General features: G+C 40.2%; 2 protein-coding genes across 3 annotated transcripts in view; one reads left to right on the top strand and one right to left on the bottom strand.

Moving 5' to 3' along the window:
- Positions 1–233: 233 nt before the first annotated feature.
- On the bottom strand, positions 234–6,337 carry lpxn (leupaxin). The gene is made up of 9 exons (XM_076278508.1): positions 6,229–6,337; positions 4,519–4,634; positions 4,348–4,403; positions 3,393–3,492; positions 2,810–3,073; positions 2,414–2,587; positions 1,911–1,992; positions 1,267–1,415; positions 234–910 (listed from the first exon to the last, which is right to left on the bottom strand). Exons 1-9 carry the CDS (start codon positions 6,239–6,241, stop codon positions 638–640), a joined length of 1,227 nt encoding a protein of 408 aa, XP_076134623.1. The 5' UTR covers positions 6,242–6,337; the 3' UTR covers positions 234–637.
- Positions 6,338–8,144: 1,807 nt separating this feature from the next.
- Positions 8,145–12,965, top strand: part of chd1l (chromodomain helicase DNA binding protein 1-like) — a 33,406-nt gene continuing 28,585 nt past the window's right edge. For both annotated transcript variants that reach the window (XM_076278506.1, XM_076278507.1), the window contains exons 1-7: positions 8,145–8,300; positions 9,036–9,148; positions 9,461–9,567; positions 11,232–11,346; positions 11,671–11,702; positions 11,840–11,921; positions 12,637–12,799. In XM_076278506.1, the coding sequence (XP_076134621.1) occupies positions 8,210–8,300; positions 9,036–9,148; positions 9,461–9,567; positions 11,232–11,346; positions 11,671–11,702; positions 11,840–11,921; positions 12,637–12,799 (703 nt within the window). In that variant the 5' untranslated portion in view covers positions 8,145–8,209. The remainder of the gene's footprint in view (positions 8,301–9,035; positions 9,149–9,460; positions 9,568–11,231; positions 11,347–11,670; positions 11,703–11,839; positions 11,922–12,636; positions 12,800–12,965) is intronic.

Here is a 12,965-nt window from a genome sequence, read left to right as displayed (position 1 = left end):
GTTTCTCTTGCGCTCGTAACATGTAGTAGGCCTAGTGATTGTGGTAGCAGAAATAATAAGAGCCGAAGAGCACCAGCAGCAGTGGTAGCTGAGGGAAAAGAGTCATGTGTTCTGGCTGTCCTTTAGTCCTCTCTGTTGGTTTGTTATAGGCTAACCAAAACCACAGTGGGCTAAACTGCCCATAGATAAAACCAATAATGAAAAACAATAAAAGGGGAAATTAATGACTAGTGTAACTTTACAATCCTTTATTACATTTGATTATTAGGCTACTATGCTGCCATGTTGGTGGTTTTAGCACTATGTGTCTTTTGTACTATACATTAGCAGCAAGCAGTTTATCTGGTGTAATTTGATTTAGAGTAGCTATAGCTATAGTATCCAAAAAGTAAAAGAAAAACAGTAAATCCAGCCAGAATCATTAAAAGGAGAATATTGCAGAATCAAATTCCTCTCCCATCCATAGAACACAATGCCTACAGGATTGATGAAACTTTACTTCGACAGTCAATCTACAAAGAGACCAGATGGTTTGTTGAAACTCAAGTTCAGTCTTTAAAATTGTTGTTGAACAATTGCTGAACATCACCTTAACCAAACCCAACTGATTTCCTGTGGGTATAAAAACAGCACTGTGTCACTTTGTCATGAACAGTTTCCCGTGGCAACCCTTGCAGTACGGCTTGCCCTCCTGCTCCTGGAACACACCCTGACTGAGCTGCCGGAGGCAGAAGGCGCAGACAAAGTGCTCGGGGTGGAATTTGTGGCCCATGGCGGCGATGAGGCGGCCGGTGATGGGAGCTCCACAGCTCCCGCAGAGCGTCCCCTGCCGCTTGTGGAAGTCCAGGGAGCACAAGGGGCGACCGTCCATGTCAAGGAAACACCCGTCATTGAAAGGCTGCAAACAGTCCTGCAAAAGTATGAACAAGGGCATGGATGAACAGAGGGATTAAGAGCTTGTCACAGTATACAGCTATGTCATGACTGTGTAATGGCCCAAGGAATGTATTCACAAGTTTTTATGAGGATATCAAGGTAAACCAGTAACAGAACAATAAGCTGCCTTCAGCTAAATTGTATAGCCTCTAAACTGCCTTTTTTCAATAAACTTTTTTTATTTGATAATAACAATGATGACATTATTGGTTATTGCAAATGCCTGAAATATTTCCATTATTCCATAACCATGTGAAACTGCAGCCTTTTGAAGGACATTTTAACAGAGCCCTTGAATAATTCTGTCATGATTTGGACCACTTGACTTACGGCACAGACAAAGCAGTCCGGGTGCCACACGCCATTGGCGGCTGTCAGGTAGTTCTCCTTCACCGGAAGGCTGCAGCCAGAGCACTTGGGTGCAAAGAGCTGATAGAAGTCTTTGGTGCAGTATGGCTTCCCCTCCTTCTCCATGAACCCTGTGCAGAAAACAGTCGGCCAGTCACGCTTGCACTCTGGCACTCTGGTTATACTGCTCTTACCACAGTTTTGGAAGTGACACACTTTTGTCACCTTCCGCAAAAGCTCATGATTCTTCTTCGAATCAGTCATCCACAAAATAAAGATAGCTGGCATGTTATTTTTACATGACTGACAGGTTTAGAGAAGAGAAGCTTAAATTTCCTTTTTCAAATAAGGTGTAATCCATGCACCTGCTTGGATTTAGTCGGTAATTTTGAGAAACATGAATACTAACATAGTGAACAATCTTAATAATTTCTATATATTCCATTACTCTCCTCCATGTCACTTTTGTTTATACTTTACATTTAAAAAAAAGCAGGACTTCACTATCAGTGGAGATTAGCAGACTCTTCACAGTTTTCCAGGCAACTATTAGAGCTCTACAATGTCCTTTTTGAGTAAGTAAACGTTAAATATGGCTGTTTTGTAGGCTACTGTGGGTGCTTTACCATCCGTTCCAAACAGCTCTCCACAGTGGGTACAGAAGAAGTGTTCTGGGTGCCAGGTACGATCCATAGCCGTCAGGATGTTCTGAATTAAATATAGAAAGGCAAATACAGCGATTGCTGGCTGATCAGACTGGAAAATAAACCAGTTCCACTAAACCTAATTTAAAGTGGCAGTACTTGGGTGTAGGTAATATCCGACACTAAGGCAATAGAGATTTAATGAATACTGAAATAGCTGAGCAGCAAATACATAGTGGCCACTGAAATAACCTACAGCTACTGTACAACTTCTATTTATGTTTTAGAGAATATTGCCAAGCCATTCACAGATCATACAGATACTCCTCTTGATAAGAGATTTCATTGAACAGTTCTTAACTGTCCACATAAAATGCACTTTCTTCGTTTGTAAAACTATGTAGTAGTGGTATAAGTATTCTAAGAATACATATACTTATAGTATATATATATTGTTGAACAGCATTTTCAGGATTCAACTTTACATGCACAATGGCGCCTTTGCAGTAGGCACATTTGGGTGAGTAGATGTCCTGGTAGTCTTTCTCGCAGTAGGGTTTGCCATCTCTCTCAAAGAAACCTGTTGTGCCCAGCTCCTGTTTACACTCGAAGCACACAAAGTGCTCAGGATGCCACACCTGCCCCAGAGCCGTGATCATCTACATGTGGACAAACAAGGGAGAGGAAAATCAGAGACTGACAGAGAACTTGGGCAAGTCTTCAGGGGAAAGCAATGCTGGAGGAGCTATGGCTCAAGTGGCAGCATCCTGGAGTTAGATCCTAACCCGTGACCCATTCCCGATCTCACCCTCGTCTCTCTTACTGAAAAAAGGCAAAAAGCCCCCCAAGCTATACTATAAATTAGGGCCCACAGTCTTTACCTTTCCAACAATGCACTTGCCACAGGAAGCACAGTGGCCCTTGGCAGTGGTGCGAACCCCCATCTTCTCCATGTCGGAGCTGAGGCCCCCCAGAAGATCATCAATGGCATCAGTCTTCTTTGGCTTGGCTACGTCTGTGCATGTCTCAGGTGACTTTGACGTGTCGACCGATACTTCCACACTCCTCTCTGTCTTATCTTTCACACTCCGTCTCTCTTTCTGAGCGAGAGGTGGTGGGGCTGATGGAGACCCTGTTTCTGGGACCTATCAGGAAATAACATGTCAAGACAATACTTAAGACTTATAAGCCAACATTTAGATTATGTACATTTGGTTTCTCTAAGTCAACTTTTCCTCATGGAATGTGAAAACAATGTCTTAAAATTCACATCAGAGTTAGCAGCAGCAGCACTCTGCTCCTGTTATCTAGTAACATCCATGAATTGTTTACCTGCATCTCACACATACATAAATATCCATTGAGGAGGAATATGCTGCCCCCTGTTGACAGGTTGTAGAACATCGTTGAGTGGTACAAATTAATAGGAAGTGGAGGCAGGGGAGTGTGAGCTGCAGATCTTACCTCCAGATCCAGTCCCAGCAGCTCTTTCATGATGGAGTCCAGCTCTCGGGTGGCTGTAGCTGGACTCATTGGTTCACTGGCCCCTTGAGCTGATGGTTTACTGATTAAAACAGGGAGGAGGAATAATTCATCCCATTTTTGACACTGCTGCATTCCTCTATTTGATCTACCTTTACATTTATTCATTTGGCAGAAGTGACTTACAAAATGAGGAGCCACATTGCAAAGGAGACTTTAGGGAACAATACATATAACTTTACAAACCCAATATAGAGATAAATGTAGGCCTACTGAAACACTGATTGTTGAATGCGCAATATATGGCTAATTTGGAATACTCAACAGCCAGATTTAACCGGGCGAAGCCCCAAACTGTGTCGGCCTGGGGATACGTAGTGGTAGAATTGAACGAGCTCCTTAGAGACTAATAACGCATGTGTTTGTAAAAAATGTTGTTTATTTGTTTTCATTTTTAATTTATGGGCCCATCTTCTCTTTTGTCTTTTATTTTACTTATTAAGGGGTGTACAACTGTTCTCTTTGGTTTTGATTTTTCCTTTTACTGTGGTGACGGATGTACTGATGCTTGTGTGTTAGTGTAGTTTTGTTTATGTTGTGAAACTTTCAATAAAAAGTTAATCACAAAAAAATAACTTTACAAACACCACAAGAGCACCAGAGAATGAGTGTCAAAGTCAGTTAGGCTTGTTAGGCTATAAGAATAGTCAAGAATAGTCAAAGTGTAGTCGAAGGAGGTGTTAGAAAGAGTAAGAGGTAGAAGGAAGGAATGAAGGAATGAAAGAATGAAGGAAGGAAGAAAGGCAGTGCACACACTTATCCAATTTAACAGAAACCGATAGACTGCATCAAATTTGTAGAGAACCAAGCAATAGCAGCAAAGCGTCATCTACCTGCCTGAACTTAAGGTGTCATACTACATAACATTGTTATGTACCTGTAAACATTGCTGGCAGAGGGCTGTCCTGTTCTTGTGTGAGCTGGTGTTGGAATCTGTTACAAACGGTTAAAAAGACCTCCGTTCAGATCTGTGACTGGGGTGATCTGTAAAATGACCTTAAACCAAAAGACAAAACTGTACACATACAGGTGTACTTAAAGCTCCTACCCCATATCCACTGTTCCTTGTTTCTGTGTTCGTAGACACCACTGTCGTCTTAACAACTGCTCCAGGGGCAATTGTACTTTTGTCAGAGGTCTGAGCCAATTCTTCAAGGAGTAAATCTGAAAAAAATATATACACAATAAAATACATTTGGGCACTATAGACTTATAGGCCTCTGAGCTCCAGCAACCTGTCCAGAGCTCCAGTTTATTAATATGCTTTTCCTGGATATCAAATTGATATAGCAAGTTCATCCGTAAGTGGAGCCCCAGCACTGGACAGGCACCTGGTCAAATGGTAAGAAGAGAGATACTATCCAATATCCATGTTTTAGAAAATGAATTTGTAGTGAAGAGCTCAAATGCTTAACAGTTACTTTCCTCTGTAGTACATACATACAATTTTGTTGTTGCATTTGAATAGTAGCGAAACACCAAAAAATTATATTCGCTGATATGTGAAACTGCATTTACAGTAGTGATACTAGTGTCTCTCATCTCTATTAGACATTTAGTAGACATTTAGTACACCTAAACATGACCTTTACACAATGACATGTATTTATAAATTCACTTTCAAATAAAGGGGCAGATATAGCCTACTACTTTGTCAAATGTGGTTTGCAAGGTGAAGACAGCCATGAGCTAACTTATTTCCTGAGGAAGTGAGTCATATATTACACTGACGGAAGTGAAAGAGCAAATTGGGTGACAAACAAGTTTACTCTGAAATTCACCCAACGTTCCCCATCAGAATGCTGACAACATTTGAGTAATAAGTTGAACCACCAAAGGCTGGTGACTAAAACATCTTTCCTGAAAAACTACATGAAGAGCACTTAAGAATAGTTAAGAAGTAGTAAACTCCCCATGTCTTTACTTGTAAAAGAAAATGTAAAAGAAATGTAAAAAAAAAAAAAAATACAGCGTCTTGGCATACAGCCTTTTATCGAATGGCGTAAACCTTACATGCCAATGGGGCCTCCCCTTTCTCATAAAACTGCACCAAACAGACCTATTCATTTGAACTGAGTTGATGAAAGACCTGAGATGTTTCACTGCAGTTTTACACTGGATTACATCTAACAATTTACACTTTTATTCCAACTGAGACACAGAATAACACAGATCACTATGAACACTACCTGGGCATTAAACCAGAAAAAAAAAACATATTGACACTCTTGTTGGTCATGATCCAACAGTCTAAAAAAGGAACATATTATATGTGCTGTGGAGCTAACACATGCACATTCGTAAATGAATGAATGAATGTTTGGATCAAACCCACTTGCCAACCCATGATTTTTTCAGGCCTACCTCTCTAAACACAATGGTCATTCAAAGAACATGATCAGTGTTACTAAATAGAATAAAATAAAATTAAAAGAGATGTTTAGTCTTTTGCATAAGATGTTTATAAAAGGTAAATATCCGAAATCACCATGTGGAAAACAGAAATCACCATGTGTTCTGAAAAAAAAAAAAAACCCAGGCAGCCATTCCCGTCAGAGTGAACTTTTATGGTAAGAGACACCACACAGCCCCACTCATTTCACATTCACAACACAAACATCCCATCAGGAACAAAGTTGATCATCATTGAAAGTTTGACCTTAAACATCTCAGGAGTGTCTCTACTATCAGGCATGGAAAGTAAAAGTAAAAGTACTTGAAACATATAAAGCAGCAGGAGAAGATATTGTATACTTACCTAACTCATCCATGTTCAGAGATTATTTGATGGTTGCTATGTTGGCTATGTATGTGTAGGCTGTATAGTAGCCTACGTGCGTGTGTGCACTTTGTAGCTGTGACTTGATTTGTTAACAGACTCCCTGTGACAAACCAACCAGATTTCATCTCAGTGGTGGCTTCCTTTCTCACTTCAGCAAAACACATTTGCTTCACTCCCCTCATCTTCTGTTATGCCAGGCTTCCGCTTTTTAGTTTTGTGGTGGTGTATTTCCATGGAGATACTGCTACCAGAAACTTATTCCCAAGGGTCAACACTGATGTGGTTAAATGATGACAGGACTTTGGTAGGTTATGGAGTTAACAGAGAAGCATGGGATATTTTGCCATGAAAAAAAACTTATATTGACAATACCCAATAGCTGAGAGTTAGTCAACTTCTTTGCTCAAGAAAACTATGTTCATGTAAATGTCTGTTTTCTGTTTATTTCAGCTGAGTTATCAGTGTGTAGGCCCAGGCCTACACTACTGAAGGAACTTAAAAAGAACTACACTCCAACCCACTGTATGTCATATTTTCTCATGTATTGATCTTGTTTAAGACTGTAGGCCTACTTACCACTTATGACATGTAACTCTTGGATGCATGCTGATAATAAATCTGACTGTGGGTCTGCTGAACAATGTAGCCTAGGTCTATATGACATGTTTATCCAGCCATGTCATTTCATCCACTGCTAATCCATACCTGTCAACATTTAGCTTTCCAAAAAATGGAGATTTTTTTTTTTTTTTTGGGGGGGGGGGGCGGGGGGAGGAGGTCAGTGTTTATACCGGATGTGTGTTTGCATATTTTAATACGTTTCATACACTGCATTTCGGTCGTTGCTTTTACCTTACGGGAGACCTTGCGCACCTTACACATGCCTGTTAGGCTATGTATCAGCTGCCTGCCTGCAGCCTACTTCCAAAACTCCAAGCTGCTTGTTGTCAGATTTGGTTCAGAGGGCACAAGTTCAGTATATCAACAACACTCAATAACAGTTTATGTGATGTGTTAATCAATTAAATTCCCAACAATTTCACAACAGCTGGAGTAGTCCATTCAAGCCCGCTTGCTTACGACGAGACTCAGGCTGCGCAGTCGGCACCCGCTATATTTGGGTTTTGGGTTGCCTGGTTTTAGCCTATGACAAAACGGTTGAAATTGAAACTAAGTGATCATGTATGTGTAGGGTGTATTTCATATACAATCTGGCAACCTGGGAGATGTCAGACTAATAGAAAAAATGAATGGATTAATGATTTTGAAATGAAGTTTGATGGCCATGCAAATTACGGGAGTTTTCCGGGAGAAATAACAAAACGGGAGGGTGCGAGATGACCTTGAAATACAGGAGAACCCGGGAAAAACGAGTGTTGACAGGTAGGCCTATGTGCTAATCTGTGTCATGAATTCCCTTTCTTTTACTGTCTATGTGAATTCCTTGGTCGTTCACTCCTTGGGGATTTTATTGAAAAGCCTAAAAACTAAAAAGTTAGCCTAAAATGCACTGACATCATATGGCCTATAGGGATATTGACTATTTGATTGCCAATTTAGACAAATGGAGGCTTTTTGAGCCAAAACAAAAATGGCTCTGTTATGAACTAAGCAATAGCAGAGAATGTCTAATAACGGGCTCTGGCAATAGTAATATAATGACTGCATGTCCCCGTCATCTTATTTGTCTACATTTACGGTAGTAAAACCTAGCCTATCCGAAGTTAGAGCGGAGATTACAAGGCCTATGTCACATTCATTTTTTTTCTACTGCTGTGGTCTTAAGGCTATGACGCTCAGTGCAATAGGCGCCTACCGTCCAATAGTAACATAGCTTGAACCCAAACTCCCGCCTCTTCAAGGAAGTTGTGATATCTACGTCAAAGTGGCGCGCTTCCCTGTATTGTTTTGTGACTCAACTTTCACTGAAGTGTTGTTTACATGAACTGGACAAACCATGTCCACTTTTGTTCGAAGAGCGTCTAAGATTCCAGAGAAAGTCCTGTCAGATCTGGATGAAAATGATTTAAAACGCTGGGGATTGACAGGTGCGTGGTGATAACTGGACGACAGTTTAAAGGTGGCTAGCTGGCTGGCTAACGTTAATTATCTAGCTCCGTATCAACAGCTTGAAGTCATATTTGTTCACTTAAAAAGCCTCTAAATATGTTACACTAGACACACTACTGTAGAAATGTATTGGAAGTCATTTAGGCTTTGTGAATAGCCAGCTCACAGTTTTCCTACAAAGGACCCTAGTAACTTAGATCAGTAAAGTTATGGGTGTCTTGTTCTGAGCATGTCACAACATGCCCCAGACTATTATTAATGGTAGGCTAATGTTATTACCGGTATAATAAGCAACTCTACTATGCCATTGCGTGCTATTGCGTGCAGTTGACAATAACGTTTACACATAAGGGTAATCAACCAAAACACCAACTTAATCTATACTGTTAAGTCTCTTCTTTTCCATCCTATAACTATTTTGGGTTAGACTTGTTTTCCCAAAACATCAGTTTTGCAGACATTCCGATTGCTTTCTTGAAAGTCATTTCATTGTTTGCATTCTGTTAAAAAAAGTGTTTGAGTATCAAGTACCAAAAAGATGATTGATTTAAGCCTCCCACACTCTTGAATTATTCATTAGAACATTTTAAATGCTTCTTACAAATGAGAGCAAATTACTACAAATGTTGTCTGTTTCTGTTAACAAATTGACTTTCAATATTGCAAAATAGTTCAGTGGTTCCCTGGTGATCTTGTGTGATTGTATTTCACAGGCATTCAGCTTAGGTCTTATCAGTTGGATGGAGTGAGGTGGCTGACACAGTGCCTGAAACATCAGGAAGGTTGTATCTTAGGAGATGAGATGGGCCTTGGGAAGACATGTCAGGTTAGTTCTCATCCAGCTACATATGTCTCTATGTTACAATGGAACACACCAGTGATGTTTTTGCCGAAATATCCTATTTTATTGGATACAATAGATTTGCTCCTTACATAGGCTATATACATGTATTATAGCATCCAATCAATGCGTTATGATCAATAATGATTTTACTGATAGTTCTAGATGTGTAAATATGCTACATCACTGAATGGATGACTAGCCTAGAATTGAATTAGCTAGAAATACATGCTAAGCAACCTATCTTTAACCAGAGTGTTCAGTTGTCTTTGATTTGTTTCTGTCTGCCTCTTTCAGACAATATCCCTGCTGGTCTACACCAAAGGAGCTTTGGGGAAGGCAGGGCCTTTTCTGGTGCTGAGCCCGCTGTCTGTGTTAGAGAACTGGAGACAGGAGATGCAACGGTAGGAAAGCTGAACATACTGTATGTTGCCCTGGGCTACACCATGGAAGAATTTATGTTTATGCCCCTTGGGGTGAATATTCAACGGCATATTTCGGCATGCATTATCAATGTCAGAGACTTTATTCTCCTTATTATAAGTCATTGTTGCATCAAAATGAGTTTGAAGCCTTTATTTCGAGATAAAACAAATGCATTGTGTGTTGATGCAGTCAGCGATTAGCCTGACGGGCCAGACCCACATTAAAATGTAGGGTCTGGGCACTCACCGTTCGCAGTGCTCAGTCCGAGGGGCGGGATAATCAGTTGTCTTTCAAATTCCCTCTGCACGCAATAGGACAGCGGCAGCGCTATGAGTCCCATGCGTTTGTTCATGTTTATGTTTAAATTTAAAATTATTATGAGACGCTTTTGTCCAAAACAGCAATTTTAACCAAGGACCAAACGAAACACACCAGGGAGATCCCTCACTCCTCTCTTCAGTATTTCCATAGAAACTCCACACAGGGTTTTGTTTTTGTTTGGGGGACAGATTGAGACCGTTTCTTTTACAGTGTACTCACGAGTGGGCAACTAGCAGATCTTGAGGAGATGATTGCTGAACGTGACAAAAAATGTTATGGGCTTGAAATCACGTATGATCGCTGACTGCACCTTTAAGAGAGCCATCCCCAGAGAACTTTGGTCTAGGACCTGCTGGATCTTTTATGACTATACTACTGTTAGGATATATCTTCTCTGAACTTTCCCATGATTTGTAAAGTTATATTATGGGGAAGAAGAATCAATCTCTTTGTGTTTTAATCATTTTCATCTCATTGTTTTGTTTGGACTTTTCTTTGTTAGATTTACGACTTGCAATCCTTAGTTAATAGGCCAGTACTACAGAAATGAAAAAGGACACTTTTATGCGCAATTTGCAATTGCATTTGCACAATATGTGCAAGTGTCAGCTCACAGCATGAGGCACACAGTTCCTTTAATGTGATCAGCCTTACTTTAGGGAGGCTGTCTTCCCATGAAGTCTGAAGTGGGTGGATGGGTGACTGTTTCTCATTATTACTACATAGCTCTGTCACTTCCCTTTCTCACTTCTATGTCCTGCATGAATGTTGTTCATATTTTTATGTAGGAGGATGATGAGAGTAGTTCAGGAGGAAATAATGTAACAGGATTTTAGGAAGGATTTTTTGTTTTGAAACATATCATGTGTCACAGTTCATGTAAAGCATGTGATAAGCAGTGGGTGATATTTCAAATTCTTGTACACACTGTTGGCCAAGAAATCACATCTGAATACTGTAAATAAATTTATGGTTTTTCACTTCCATTTCCATCATAAGTGGCTTACCAAACATCAGCACTCCACTAGGGGGAGACTTTTACCTATTCTCAGTGAGGCATCATCCTTGTCCATATTCATCATGAGATGTCTTTATCTTGACCCCTTCCCTTGATGGTTACTGTCCTCTTTATGACCTGAGACTTTCCTGAAGATGTGTTTAATTATGGTTATGGTTATGGTTTTGGTTACTAAAGTTTCTGGTCTTGCCTTGATTTGCCTTGATTTGAAGCTATTATTTTCAACTAATGTCTTCATATGCTGTCGTTTTGGACAGAAGCGTTTGCCAAACATAAACATAAACACGTGTTTGTGTCTCGTAGCTTCTCCCCTGGCCTGTCTGTGGTGTGTTACACTGGAGACAAGGAGAAGAGGGCAGAGCTTCAGACGGAGCTGCTGGACAACGGACACTTTCACGTCTTACTCACTACCTATGAGGTGAGTGTGAGAGTTTACGTAGTTGCATGCGTTTTCAGTGAACATCTGACCCTCTCGCTAGTCCCCACAGGCCTCAGTGCTGTTGGTTTCTTTCCTTGATGAAGGGTAGTTCATCTGTACCATGCCAAGTCTATAAAACAAAGTAATACAAGAACCCCATTGGTAGAGGAAATGCAGTGTTTTGCAATAACATGGACATGCAGAGGGGAGAATGAACTGATGTTTTTTTGTATGAAAGTTGTTTGTGTACATGTAGATATACAATATGTTAGACCTGTATTTGAAGACTGAATTGGTTTACAGTATTTTCCTGTTATTTCACAGATGTGTCTTAAAGATTCTTCGTTTTTAAAAAGGTAAGCCTGTGGTTTGTTTTTGTATATAAAGCATATGACTAGAGATAATTCACAGTTCTACTGGGACTGAACACGGTGATGAAACATTCAAATGTTGTATGTGCACATGATCAGCAAGCATGCTTGTGTTCCTCTAGGTGGAAGTGGAAGGTCTTGGTGGTGGATGAGGCCCACAGGCTTAAGAACCAGAACTCTTTGTTACACCAGACACTAAACCAGGTGCCTGCAGTCTTCCGTTCCCATCATAGTCATGCTCATTTCCCCTCAGCCTGTTTTTTATTCCCTCTCCATTTTTCTTCCTTGACACAAGTATGTCTGAATCTGCAAAAATACATTTTTAAATCTGCAAAATTAAATTTCGTAAAACTGGTAATTTGATATGTGATGTGTTGAACACTACTCTGAAATTCTGAAAAATCTCCTTTATTCCATATATTCTTTCCAGATATTCTTAAGTGAATTATGTTTCTTAGTGTCACTCTCCCCATAAGGAGACAGTTCATTCTTGGGTATAAACGTATGTGCTGTAATGAACTATAATGGGGTGTTTGATATTCTAGACAACTTTTTAATGATATATCTGGAGTCAATTTCATGGCAACCATTATAAATCTGTACTCAGAACCCTGCCAAAAAAAAGACACTGTTGAGAGCATAATGTTTTTTTCTTTGCTGGATCAGAAAACTGATCGCTTTATATTCATTTATATATGAAACAGTCCTCTGTTTTTACACTTCCAAAGTTAAGTTTCATAAAGAAGTTCTTTCAAGCGTGGGCCAAGACATTCAAGATTTACAAATAAATAATTATTTACAGTATATAGATATACAGATATTCTAATGACTTTGAATGAAGTTTCTCAGACACAGAAGTTTTTCCTTGCTCTAAGCCCTGCACTTCTGTCCTCCCCTTGTCCCCTTGTTCCCTGTCCAGTTCTCCGTGGGCTTTAGAGTCCTGCTGACGGGCACGCCCATCCAGAACAACCTGAAGGAGGTCTACTCCCTGCTCAGCTTCATCCAGCCCAGCCTGTTTCCTGCCGACGACGCAGACGACTTTGTCAGCACCTATGCAGACATCCAGACAGACTCGGCCCTGGGTAGAGTATCAGATTGGCTAGTATTAAATTTACATTATTTCGAGAGGAAATTTCAGACAGATGTTTCCGCCGTTATCATATTCTCTGTCGAAACATAGGAATCTTCACTGTGAAGAATGAAATTAGTGATATGAACCCTTTGGATTTTTTTTGTCCTACAGAATGT

This window comes from Alosa pseudoharengus, unplaced genomic scaffold (assembly GCF_046254945.1).
Source record: "Alosa pseudoharengus isolate Yale_2024_CS ecotype anadromous, Long Island Sound unplaced genomic scaffold, YU_APseudo_1.1 YU_APseudo_1.1_scf_11, whole genome shotgun sequence".
Classification (NCBI taxonomy): Eukaryota; Metazoa; Chordata; class Actinopteri; order Clupeiformes; family Clupeidae; genus Alosa; species Alosa pseudoharengus.
The sequence above is the reverse complement of the archived record's forward strand: the minus strand, read 5'-3'. Positions and strand labels throughout refer to the sequence as shown.

Bases quoted from the DNA above. Each gene is read 5' to 3' on its own strand.
- lpxn (XM_076278508.1), bottom strand. The intron at 3,493-4,347 runs GTACATAACAAT...TGTTTTAATCAG, and splicing joins TCTGCCAGCAATGTTTACAG to TAAACCATCAGCTCAAGGGG. The intron at 3,074-3,392 runs GTAAGATCTGCA...ATTTCCTGATAG, and splicing joins TGCTGGGACTGGATCTGGAG to GTCCCAGAAACAGGGTCTCC.